The sequence below is a fragment of the Herpailurus yagouaroundi genome, unplaced genomic scaffold (genome assembly GCF_014898765.1).
Source record: "Herpailurus yagouaroundi ecotype Mexico unplaced genomic scaffold, PumYag 208, whole genome shotgun sequence".
NCBI lineage: Eukaryota > Metazoa > Chordata > Mammalia > Carnivora > Felidae > Herpailurus > Herpailurus yagouaroundi.
In genome coordinates, this window is record NW_024412439.1 from 11,462,444 (window position 1) to 11,475,050 (window position 12,607).

The following is a 12,607-nucleotide window of genomic DNA, read 5'->3' on the forward strand; positions in this document are numbered from 1 at the left end:
CCGGGAACGGGATAACTCAAAGTTAGCTAACGGAAAACAAAATTAGAGACGTCTATTTTGAGACCCAAGATAAGGAATTTCTAAGACCCTAATTAAATTTGAGCTTTCTTAAACAAAGACATGACAAAATTTGAGAATCCTATATGGATTGTACATTCTAAGACTAGCATTTCAAGATTTTGGTTTTTTTTTAATTTTTTTAATTAAAAAAAATTTTTTTAATGTTATTTTTGAGAGAAAGAGAGAGAGAGAGAGAGCATGAGTGGGGGAGGGACAAAGAGAGGGGAAAACACAGAATCTGAAGCAGGCTGCAGGCTCTGAGCTGTCGGCACAGAGCCCGACATGGGGCTTGAACTCATGAACTGTGAGATCATGACCTGAGCCAAAGTCAGACACTTAACTGCCTGAGCCACCCAGGTGCCCCTCAAGATTTTGTTTTTTAATCACTTAGGGAAAAAAGCAGTCCCGTTAACCCACATTCCATAAAATTGCAACAACCATAAAGTTATGCACACCATGTAGAACATGTGTATTAAATCCCATCACTTCCTCCTGTTCTGTTTAGAGATATTACTATCTACTTCACCATGTGAAAATCCCCACCTAGGGTGTCGATTACGTTTTTTGTTTTTTGTTTTTTTTTTTAATTTTTTAAACATTTATTTATTTTTGAGAGACAGAGCGTGAGTGGGGTAGGGGCAGAGAGAGGGGAGAACACAGAATCCGCAGCAGGCCCAGATTCTGATCTGTCAGCACACGGCCCGGTGCAGGGCTTGAACTCATGAACCGCAAGACCACGACCTGAGCCGAAGCCGGACGCTAAGCCAACTGGGCCACCCACACGCCCCCTACATGCTATGTATTCAAAGTATGTGCAATGATCTCTTTTCTAGGGGTGTCCGTTTCGTTCCTCTGGGCTCTCAACAGCTTAGACCGTGTGAGCGCAAACCCGCTGGGACCCAGGGAGATGAATGTTCTGGACAGTTTTTATGCCATCACAGGCATTAAGTCCCTGCTCCTCTGGACCCTGTCTGATTTCTACCTGATTGTGACGGTCAACCAGATACATGGCTCCGAAAAGCTTCTCAGCTTTTCCTGAAACAGAACGACAGAGTTAACCAGCTGGAGACCCGTGGGCCCCTGCCTGACGGGCACCTGTTCATCTGCCTCCACAGTCAACATTCCAGGCCTCAGAGGGCTCTTCCTGTTGTTTTCCAAAAGGGCGGCCGTGACAGGTCCTGGCCCGGCTGTTTCTTGGTGGAGAGACTCAAGCGGAGAAAATACGACGCCACACGAGCCCGCAGCCGGCCCTCCTGCCACCAAATTCCCGCTGCTACGAGAACCCCCACCCCACCCTCTCTTTTCTCAGCTCATCTGACCACTTGCAGTTTTGCAAAACCCAGACGGAGGACGAACGGTCTGCACAGAACCCGATCTTCCCGCTGGAGCCACGTCGTGCACGAGGACCACGGACGCCGGCCACAGCGCGTCCGCCACACGCGTCCCACGTTGAGACGGAATCCCGGCGGACGCCGCGCCGACCCCGGAGGCGCCCGGGAGGAGCGCGGGCCTGCACGAGCACCTCGTGATTCAGCGGATCGCACACAAAAGCTCGGATTCAGCGAGAGCGAGACGGAATTCAGTTTTATTTTGTCCTCTCTCTGAAACCTCCATTTACCCCACGGCCTCGTCTGTCAAAGAGGAGGAGGAGGGGAAGCTGAGCCCCACGCCACACGGCTCCGGCCTCCCGCACCTGCTCGCGAGCGGCGGCGGCTTTGTGTCTCCAGTTGTTTGGCTCCGAGGGGTCGCGCTTTCGGGCCGGCGTGGCGAGAAGCCGCTGGCCGACCGCCCCCGGCGCCTGCTGGGTTCACTAGTGTACCATTTCATAAAGTGCTTCTGGAGTTGAGCTCTGCCAAGCCGTCAAGTGTCCGCGCTTTTGCAACACAAAGGATAAAACAACCCCCGCGGGTGTGTCACCGAGTCCTTCCCAGCCGGTCCCGTTATCGGCGCTGCTGCTCTAACCGCCGAGGCGCTGGCCCTCGCCCCACGCGAAGCCTCCGGGCCGCTCTTCGGGTAGCGGATTGTAATTTGGGTCCTCATCTGGCGTATCGAAAATAGCCTTCCTGAAAGGCAACAGGGGTCATTTAGTCCCAGACTCCCGGCAGGTCCCGTCCCGCGGGGCCTCCGCCAACGGACAAACATCTCCGCCCGCCAAGCAGACACTTCTCACGCTGTGGAAGTTTTCACGATTATTTCACGTTTACATTAACTTTTACTTCCCGGACCCCCCCTTTTTTTTTTTTTTTAATTTTTTAAATGTTTGATTTATTTTTGGGACAGAGAGAGACAGAGCATGAGCAGGGAAAAGGCAGACAGAGAGGGAGACACAGAATCCAAAGCAGGCTCCAGGCTCCGAGCTGTCAGCACGGAGCCCGACGTGGGGCTCGAACCCACAAATCTTGAGATCCTGACCTGAGCTGAAGTCAGACGCTTAACCGACTGAGCCACCCAAGCATCCTTTTTTTTTTTTTTACTACAAATGCAATAAATGCTAATTATAAAGAAAACAAAAAGTATATATAAATATCCTAAATCTCCAGAATCGTGGTTAATGTTCTCATTATTCTTGCAGAACTTTTATACGTACGCTTTTACAAAAATTAGGTCACACTATTTATTTTGTAACCTGATTTTCACTAAGTTTATTATGAATGTCTCCCCACCACCAAGGTACCACCCAGTATCCAGTGATGGACAGACAGACAGACAAAATCACAGAGGAATGTTATTCAGCCTGAAAAAGAAAGGAAATTCTGACACCTGCTACGATGTGGATGAACCCGGAGGATGTGGTGTTCCGTGAAACAAGCCTGTCACAAGGGACAAATGGTGCACGCACCCACGCATACAAGGAACCCGTGGCCCAGGTCATGATCTCGAGGTTTGTGGGTTCGAGCCCCGTGTCGGGCTCTGTGCTGACAACTCAGAGCCTGGATCCTGCTTCGGATTCTGTGTCTCTCTCTATGCCCATCCCTTGCTCACGCTCTGTATCTCTCTCTCTCTCTCAAAAATAAATAATCATTAAAAAAATTAAAAAAAAAAAAAGAATTAACCATTAAAGCAGCATCCACTATTTACATTCATATTTCTGATTACACTTACCCCACAGCTGACAAAATTAGAAATGTATCTGGAAACTTCTGTTTTATATTGGGGTCAGAAAAAAGCACCTATGTTTCAATGTGAGCTTCTTTAATTCTTACAAATTAACAAAAAAAGAGAATAATTCTTACAAATTAACAATGAAAGCAAACACCCAGCAGTAGAAAAATATAGGGCTAAAAAGGCCATTCAAGAAACCCAAATGGCCAATAAACATGAAAAGGTTTGCTTTCCTGATAAAAAGGAAGCATGTTAAAAGCCAAGACACTTCTACTTTCTGAACGTTAACAGAACAAAGTAGGTGTCCACGCAAGGAAGGGGAACCATGGTGGCCCAGGGCGACACAGGGATTTCAGGAACATCCTGGCACAGGGAGTCGAAATTCCAACCGGGGCGTGCACGCACAGAGGGGCCGGTACAGGGTGGCAAAGCCTGAGTTGGGTCAAGAGGACGTTCCCCGTGAGACAGAGGCTACCACGGGGGGCCGAGGCAGAGCAGGATGAACAAGGCATCCACATGGAGGGTGAGGGGCACGGCGATGCAAGGCTGGTTACGTGTGGGGTTCGCTAAATAGTAAATACATTCATGATAATAGGAGTCAGGTTCGGGGCGCCTGGGTGGCTCAGTCGGTTGGTCAGGGCACGATCTCACAGTTCGTGTGTTTGAGCCCCACATCGGACTCTGTGCTGTCAGTGCAGAGCCCGCTTTGGAACTTCTGTCTCCCTCTCTCTCCCTCCCAAAAATACACTTAAAAAGGAGAAAAAAAAAAAAAAAAAGGACAGCTCCTCACCGTCCATGTGAATAGGGAACCACGGAAAAGACTGGTACGTTCACAGGGCGGAACACCACGCAGCAAAAGAAGGAACTGATTCCCAATACGTGCAACGGTGCAGATCAATGTCAAACACGTTCGAGTGAGTGAAAGCGGCCTCACACAAAGGAGTAAGTGCACACAAACCGTGTTGACACCACTCCTGAAGCCGCGGGGCACGCAGAGCTGACCCCTGTGCCCCGTCCCCGCTCACGGGCACACGTGCTCTCTCTCTAATAAGTAAACGTTTAAGAACATCATAAAAACAAGGCCACCTTGCAGCTGTCCACGCAAGAAAAGGCAAACACAATACTCCCACACTCGACAAGGCTGTGGGGAAACGGAAGCTTTGCCCTGCCGACGGACACGTAGACTTGGATCCGTTCTGGATGGCGACTCAACAACAAACAAATGGGAACGCATCCTTGGAAAACAGCCACGGATGTGAGCCACACCAAGCGCGGGAGGGAAAAGCAACCGCTAATGTCGCCGTCTATCCACAGGGTTGCAAAGGAAACCATACCGCCTGTGGACCACACGCTATCACGCGGTTGTTAGTTTTGTAGGACGTTCGTGATGGGAAAAGGAGGATGACTCATTACACTGAAAAGGTTACGAAATAGCATTTTTAAAAAGTGCAGACAGTTAAAGACTGAAGAATATGTATCACAACGTCAACAATGACAGCCAGGGTTATGGCTGAGTGGTAGGACTACGTAGGACTTGACTCTTTGTTTTGCTTAACTATCCTACAACCAACGTTTTATACATACACACACACATATATATGGTTTTTTTTGAGAGAGAGAGAAGGTGCAAGTGAGTGAGGGGCAGAGAGAGGGAGACAGAAGTTGGGCTCACTCGAAGCAGGGCTTGAACCCACAAACTGAGATCATGACCTGAGCCCAAGTCAAATGCTTAACCGACTGAGCCACCCAGGCGCCCCCAACATCTGATTAAAAATTCACATTTTACTCATCAGGTGGACCCTTTTATTTTATTAAAAAAAGTTTTTTTTAACGTTTATTTATTACTGAGAGACAGACACAGAGCGTGAGCAGGTGAGGGGTAGAGAGAGGGGGAGACACAGAATCCGAAGCAGCTCCAGGCCCTGAGCTGTCAGCACAGAGCCCGATGCGGGGCTCGAACTCACAAACTGCGAGATCATGACCTGAGCCGACGTCGGTGGCTTAACCAACTGAGCCCCCCAGGCGCCCCTCAGGTGGCCCCTTTTAAATGCCATATGTGTCAAGGACACAACTTTCTGGAGTAGAAAAAGGTCTTACAAATCAAAGCTCTATTCTCAGGAGAGGAAAGTGCAAAACACAGGAGGACTTTTGTTTTTGAGATTTCTTTAAAGTCGTCTCTACACCCCACATAGGGCTCAAACTCACCACCCCGATATCAGCAGTCGCACACTCCCCCAACTGAGCCGGCCGGGCACCCCCAACGGGGGACTGTGTTAATGTCACACAGCTGGCCGGCGGAACAGCCTGCACCGGGGTTGCAGTCCGGCTTGCTCCTTCTCTCTCTACTCATCTTACTTTCTGGAAGGCCAGAAATATCACCCCTAGAAACTTCCTTGTGGCCAGTTTTGCCCACTTTGCCACCTCCCCTCCGTAAGCCCAGACAGCAGCTGTCCCGGACACCAGCGGGCCCCCCTCGGCACAGGAGGCGCGGGTGGCCTTCGGCACGCCACCCTTGGGCCGTCCCGAGCCTGCTGACCTCGCTCCTGCCCACCTCGGGCACCACCTCTGGCCCGATCGACACGCTCTTCAGCCGCAGCCAGGGGCTCAATCTGCAAATACTTACTGTCCTTAGGACCTCCGGGAGCCCCCCAAGAACGCAGATCGCGGACCCCGTCCCGGTTTCTCTGCGAGCAACACGCAACCCAGTGGCGAATACTCACAAGACAGATGGTGTTTTCAGAATTCTGATTCCACCAGGCTGATTGGGAAATACGTCTTCCAAGAAAAAGTAGATGTGTCCAACCGCAATGCCTAGAATCCCCGAGAAAGGAAGAATGAGGGGAGGACCCCCGACAGACCGCACGCATTTAGGAAACGTCGGTACAATTAATAAACGCTAAAAAACTAAACATTGCTGGGGGGGGGGGGGTCGTCTTGGAGCGCATGACCATAACGCGGTCCTGTACGAGCGAGGGCCGGACCGCAGACGCGAGAAGGGTGGCGACGGAGGGCACACGTAAAGTACCAGCAGTGGCGAGACTCACCCAGGAGGTCCACGATGACAGAGTTCCCCAACAACAGCGAGAAGCCCATGAGCACCCACGGCAGGAAGGGGGCCTGGAAGTTGAGAAGGCCGAAGAAGTTCATGCGGACGTACGGGTTCCTTCGGCTCCACACGTACACGAGCATTATGGTGAAGGCCTGGCCCAGGAAAACCAGACTCACGAACAGCCCAAAGAGCTAGCACACGGCGTCAAGGAAAAGGTCAGCGTCAGAAGCGTGACAGGGAAGGCTGGGCGCCAGGACAAAGAGCTGTGCTCTAACGGGTCTGCGTCACGGAGCTCCAATGGTGCTTCGGCCTTTCGAGGGGGGGAGGAAAAAAAAGGCCTAAAAACAATTACCCAGAGCGACCAGGCAAAAATCTGCGCGGGCCAAAACTCCTCCAGGGTAGCTGCTTCCAATTACTATTCTGTGTCCATGAAGTTCTCCGCTGTTTGGAAAATATATTAGTTCCTTGGTCAATAATTACGTGAAATTTCACTCGCCATCAGCACCTTTATGAGGTGAGTAGAGCCAACTGGGGCCAAAACCACCTTGTCAGACAGGATGGCGTTCTATTATACCCGTGACAATAGTTTTTTGGGTTTTTTTTTAAATAATAATTTATCGCAATGCCTGGGGGGCTCAGTCGGTTGAGCATCTGACTTCAGTCAGCCCAGGTCACGATCTCACGGTTCGTGAGTTTGAGCTCCACATGGGGCTCTCTGCTGTCAGCAGAGAGCCTGCTTCAGATTCTCTGTCCCCTCCTCTCTATGCCCCTCCCCTGCTTGCGCTCTGTCTCAAAAATAAACAAACATTAGGGGCGCCTGGGTGGCTCAGTCGGTTAGGCATCTGACTTCGGCTCGGGTCATCATCTTCTCGTTTGTGGGTTCAAGCCCCGCCTTGGGCTCTGTGCTGACAGCTCAGAGCCTGGAGCCTGCTTCGGACTCTGTGTCTCCCCCTCTCTCTGCCTCTTCCCCGCTCAAGCTCTGTCTCTGTCTCTCAAGAATAAATAAATGTTAAAAAACTCAAAAAAATAAAAATAAAAATAAACAAAATTAGGGGTGCCTGGGTGGCTTAGTCGGTTAAGCGTCTGACTTCGACTCAGGTCATGATCTCGTGGCCTGTGAGTTTGAGCCCCGCGTCGGGCTCTGTGCTGACAGCTTGGAGCCCGGAGCTTGCTTTGCATTCTGTCTTCCTCCCTCTCTCTGCCCCCCCCCCCCACTCTATCTCTCTCCTTCAAAAATAAACATTTAAATTTTTTAAATTAGAAATAAACATTAAAAAATAATAATAATTTATCAGTTTGGGTACTATCCAACTAAATGTCTTGGCAACTTAGCTTAAATATATACACGTCGACAAGAATACAGCTAACGCACTTAATAGTAACCCACCTGGGTTAAAAGTTCCCCCGACTGGCTCACGGGAGAAAAGCATCCTGTCCAACCTGTAGGCTCAGAGAGCGGCCACAGAAAGCACACTGTAAAACAGATAGTGGGACCCTGAGGCTAAAGTCTGGAGGTCCACCTTTATCTGTTGGTTCAGCTTATCTAGTGAGTTGTTAGGACAGGCGGAGAGCTTGAGGAAGACAGAGGGTGTCCTTCAATGTTTTCCTGTATTTGCTCTACTTGTTGAAGGATACGGTCATTAAGAATCCACCAAAAAGGAACATAAATACAAAATCTGCCGTTCGGCCTCGGAAAGAGCCTTCTTCTAGCATTCGACAGTAACGGTATCTTAGGGTTCCAAGTTAAGAAAATGTTAAGTGCACAGACGTGAAGAAAGTAAAATTTAGCGTATCCCTTCAGTCCACGTGGGCTCCGAGCTATCTGTACCCAGCCACGGCTTCGCTTCTGTAGGGATGTTCACGAGGGGCAGCGTGTTTCCCTCTCCACCAGGCCTTTCAGGCGGGCCAAGGCCGGCCCCACATTTTACACACGCTGCTTGCGACTGGGGAGCGAGGCCCGACGCTGCACAAACCCCCTTTTCCAATCAGTCCCGTCCTTCCCGCATGTGGCTGTGCCACGATGGGCACAAGCCTTGCGTTTTCACCACCTGATGGAAGAAGTGCCCGGCGAGAAGGCCTGTGTGATAATCTACTTTTTCAGGCCAGGCAGATGCATCATTTCTGTACCTTAATCCAAGAAGAGACATTATGATGGAAAAATTAATTATCAGCCACTTAGAACGATAGATCCCACCCTAGGGCAGGGACCCCGTCACCCCTACAAGACCCTCTGTCTCCTACAGGTGAGATGAGCTCTAACTCCCCTCTCGACACAGAGGGCCCCACGGAGAAGGGAGGCCCTGCTCAGGGGCCCCAGTTACCATCTGAGCACAGAAGGCCTTGTCCTCTCTTTCAACAACCAGATCGTGGCAGGCCGGGCAGACGCAGGGCACGGTCTTTTCAGCCAGCAGGGCTGGCGACCAACGTCCAGGGACACCTCATGTTAGCCCTTCCTCCCGAATCCACTCCCGAACCTGTAGCAAACCCTGGCAGTTACCAGTGCATCTGGGTGCCTCGCCTACACCACCTCTCCTCCCCCTCGGTCTGATCTGTAAGTGACTGACGGGCAGAAGGTGAATCACTTATGGTTAAATACCTCCCCTCGGAACAGGGACCGACAGACACCCTCAAAACATGACTTTCTGACCAGCTACTCTGTGTACCCCTGATCCAGGACCCAGAAGTTACAGCTAAGGTGGTAACAAAAATAACAACATTAATAGCTTTAACTTGTTTTCCCTAAGTAAACCTAAAGTTTTCATGCTAACCCCCACTTAATAAAGGATACAGAAAAATCATGTTAAATAAAAAATTGAATCCAACCGGACCAAAAAATAAGAAATTGGTGATTAGCCTCCATATCTGTTAAGAGAAAAAAATCAAGAGAAAAGATTAAGTAAAATATACCAGGAAACGTTTCCATGTTAAGACAAAAGAGATATCCTAGGATTGCAATGGTTGAAAGGCCATGAATAAGTGATGCCACGGTCTGAGCCAAAGAGTGGGGCACACGTGATCTGACACAGGATTTTTGTGCTTCTAGCTGAATTCCTGGAAGATATCACTTGCCCCTGAAATCTGTAGGGACCACAGGACAGAAAACTTGAGACTGTCATTGTCTTATAAAAAAAAAAAAAAAGCCCATACCATATGGTCAGGCAAATTATGGAAAAAGTTGGACCGAAAGACTACGTTAATCTGCAGAATAGAGAAGAGTGCTTTCATATGTGTTGGGTCTGACCAATAGCCTCGAGAGGCCGGAGAGAGACTCCAGAGATCTAAAATCGCCGAGAAACGTTTCTGTATTAGTGAGAACCGTCCAGAGGAAAGAGTAATTCTAAAGCAAAAACTCCAGTTCTAGTTTGAGTAAACGGCCAACTCCCTACAAGTAAAAACCTAATGCTCTAATAATTGGAGTCTAATCGGCAGAAACAAGGACACTAGCTTTCATGGTGGCCACCCTTTACTTTTCCCTACCCATCCACACCCACAATAAAGACGGCTACTCACAACGGGAGAGCGCTTCACTTTTCAAAATGTTTTAACACGGTCTATGATCTCACGTGCGGCGACAGCTGGCACGACCATCCCCATGTCACACACGGGGACACGGAGACTCGGAGGGCTTTCAAATGGCTTGCCCAGGGGAGCTGGACCAGGGAGACTCTGAAGTCGGACCTGGAACCCCCGACCCCAAATGCAGATACACGGTGTCGTCAAGAGTTTAACCCCAGGCAAAACCAAGCTGAGCAAATGAACAGGAAGCATGCCTGGATGGAGCCACAGCTCCCAGCAAAGGCCAGGTGAGCAGAGAAGGATCAGTGCACGATGAAGGCAGGGACGGGAGTCCACGGGCCTGCTTTGCGCCTCATTAAATTCTTAAGGATTGGAAACAAAGTTGAAATAATTCAGTTCTGCACGCGAACTGCATCCAGGATCTCAGAGTCCCCAACTCAGCCAGGAGACAAGCATATAAGGAAGCACAAGTACAGAGCAAGAGGTGGAAATATTCACAGAGACCTATACACTAAACACCTGAGGGTTCACAGATATTTTTGTGAATATCATCTGATCCCTGGAAGACGGATCAATTTACTATGAGAGGTGGGCTTCCGAAATGGACTACAGTGATGACCCCGAGGTGGTGAGTGGACAAAACAGGGCGTCCTGTGAGACTCTCCCTGGGAAGAGACCACCAGTCTACTCTCACACTAAAATATTAACTCTGAACTGGTAATTTCTAAATACAGGAACTGGACACATCAAATCAAACCATTCAGGGAACTTTACAAATAAAATAAAGATTTTTCGGGGCGCCTGGATGGCTCAGTCGGTTACGTGTCCCCGACTTTGGCTCAGGTCATGATCTCATGGTTCGTGGGTCTGAGCCCCGCGTCGGGCTCTGTGCTGACAGCTCGGAGCCTGGAGCCTGCTTCCGATTCTGTGTCTCCCTCTCTCTCTGCCCCTCCCTCGCTTGCACTCGGTCTCTATCTCTCTCAAAAATAAATAAACATTACAGATAAAAAAATTAAAAATACAGATTCTTCATTCCTGCCCTTGCAGATTCCGATTTTGGTACATGATGAGGTGCCCTGAACATCTCTTCCAAGTTCTGTAGGTGATTCTGAAGCCCAGTCGGGGTGCAGAATCACTGCTTTATTAACGCCCCCCCACAGACAATAAGACTTAAAATCGAATATTGCCGCTGAATTCTTTTCAGATAGCATATGGAAAGATTTGCTACTTAAAAGCACAAAAAGCAAGCTTAAAACACTGAAACGTTAACTGTGGTTGTGATGCACGACTTACTTGAAAGTGTTTAAAGATTAATTCAGGATTGAAGTACAACTGAAAAGGTGTGATCAATTCCAACTGCTGAAAGAGAAAGAAAGAGCTTCTTAAGGCAAATTGATCAAGAAACAAAACATCTACAACAAAAGAGGAGGAGGCCCAGGATTTCCAACTCCCAGGTGCCTTGGCTCCGTCCGTTAAGGCTTTCTTAACGAGGGAGGAAGAGGCTGGTAAAAAATTCTGCTGCAGTGGCACAATTCTTTGTATCCCTCACGCCTAACGCAAGGATACAACTTGGTTTCATGTTGCAGTAGTCGAGGCTGACATGAAGGCAAAGGTGGCAGGTAGTGACATCTCAGACACGGGGCACGTTAGAACACCTGGCCACCACCTGAAACCGCTGTGCGCAGCACTCAGAAGAACCGAGACTGAAGACCCCGCCGCTGTGGGGGCCGGGTGCATACCGACACCCCCTAGGTCCGGACTCCCGTTATTTCAAGACTTTCCCCTCTCGACAACTTCCACTTTTCTGTCTTCCACGTCTAAGTTTCTTCACCGAGCGGACCCTCTCGCCACCAGCCACCACGGAAGCACCTGCCCATCGCCTGAGCTGAGACTCGTTTTCCAGGGTGGGCGGCTCCCGTAGCCCCGACCTGCTACAGGTCCGGCCTTCCTGTCTCAGGAACTGACCAGCAGCCCTGATCCTCAACCCCTCGTGGAGCAGCACTCCCTCCTCGGGTCACTGGACAGGCGCCCCCGGGGTCATCCTGAACCCCAGAGTGAGCCCCGTATGCCTTCCGCCCACCCCCGAGACCAGCCCCTCTGGGCTTTCCCGAGGCCTAGACCCCAGTCTCCCGAGGCCCCGCTCGCATCCAGCGCGGACAGCGAGAAGCGGGCGCTGCAGCTGCTCACCACAGCGGCGGTGGTGAGGACGCAGGCGGTGGTGTAGGCGCGGCTGACCGGTGGGATCTGCAGGTACTCCAGCCGGAGGCTCTGGTACGCCATCTTCCCCACCGCCGCCTGCCCCCCCACTTCCCCTTCCGCCAGTCAGCCCCGGCGGCGGGGCGGGGCCGGAGAGGTCTGCCGCCCAATCAGCGCCGCGCGCCCGGCCCGCCACCAATCGCCAGAGCGCTGAGGAAAGCGCGCCGGCCAACCGCGAGTTGCGTCTCCGCGGGGGCCCCGCCCAGCTGCCCCACCCACCAGCCCACCAACGTCGAGGAGAGGCGTGTCAGTCCCGGTTCCTTCCACCAATCCGCGCCGGCCACAGCTGGCTTTCCCGCCCGGCCCCTTCCCGGGTCTGAGCGAGGCGCGGCCCCGCGCGGCCGGCCAATCAGGCGCCCGACGGCGTCCCGCCCAGGCCCTCGTTCGCGGAGGCCGGAATCCGCCCGTTGCCGGGGAGTCCGCGGCGCCGTCTCTCCGCGGCAGCAGGCGGTGGTTCAAAGGCGGTGGCGGGGAGCCGGCGCGCGGTCGCTTTCGCCACCCTCCCGCTCGCTCGGGTAAGGGCCGCGGGGCTGCGTCTCCTCCGGGGACCAGCGGGCAGGGACGGGGCCACGCTCGGCACCGCCGCCGGGCGCCCGCCCGCCGGGCCGCGCGCCGCCTGCCCCG

General features: G+C 51.6%; 1 protein-coding gene across 2 annotated transcripts; it reads right to left on the minus strand.

Moving 5' to 3' along the window:
* Positions 1-1,617: 1,617 nt before the first annotated feature.
* On the minus strand, positions 1,618-12,177 carry DERL2 (derlin 2). Of its 2 annotated transcripts, none has more exons than XM_040453508.1 (7): positions 11,915-12,177; positions 11,021-11,083; positions 9,000-9,073; positions 7,847-7,940; positions 6,207-6,402; positions 5,883-5,973; positions 1,618-2,123 (listed from the first exon to the last, which is right to left on the minus strand). In XM_040453508.1, exons 1-7 carry the CDS (start codon positions 12,005-12,007, stop codon positions 2,018-2,020), a joined length of 717 nt encoding a protein of 238 aa, XP_040309442.1. In that variant the 5' UTR covers positions 12,008-12,177; the 3' UTR covers positions 1,618-2,017. The 2 variants fall into 2 exon arrangements, with proteins under 2 accessions (XP_040309442.1, XP_040309441.1); XM_040453507.1 differs by having other exon boundaries at positions 11,021-11,086; positions 11,915-12,174.
* Positions 12,178-12,607: the final 430 nt, after the last annotated feature.

What these genes read in the sequence shown, in the direction of transcription:
- DERL2 (XM_040453507.1), bottom strand. Translation starts at nt 12,007, where the DNA reads ATGGCGTACCAGAGCCTCCGGCTGGAGTACCTGCAGATCCCACCGGTC. An exon ending in TAATCTTTAAACACTTTCAA is followed by an intron (nt 9,074 to 11,020) that starts GTAAGTCGTGCA and finishes TTCTCTTAACAG; the next exon opens with ATATGGAGGCTAATCACCAA. An exon ending in TTATTTAACATGATTTTTCT is followed by an intron (nt 7,941 to 8,999) that starts GTATCCTTTATT and finishes TGGAACCCTAAG; the next exon opens with ATACCGTTACTGTCGAATGC.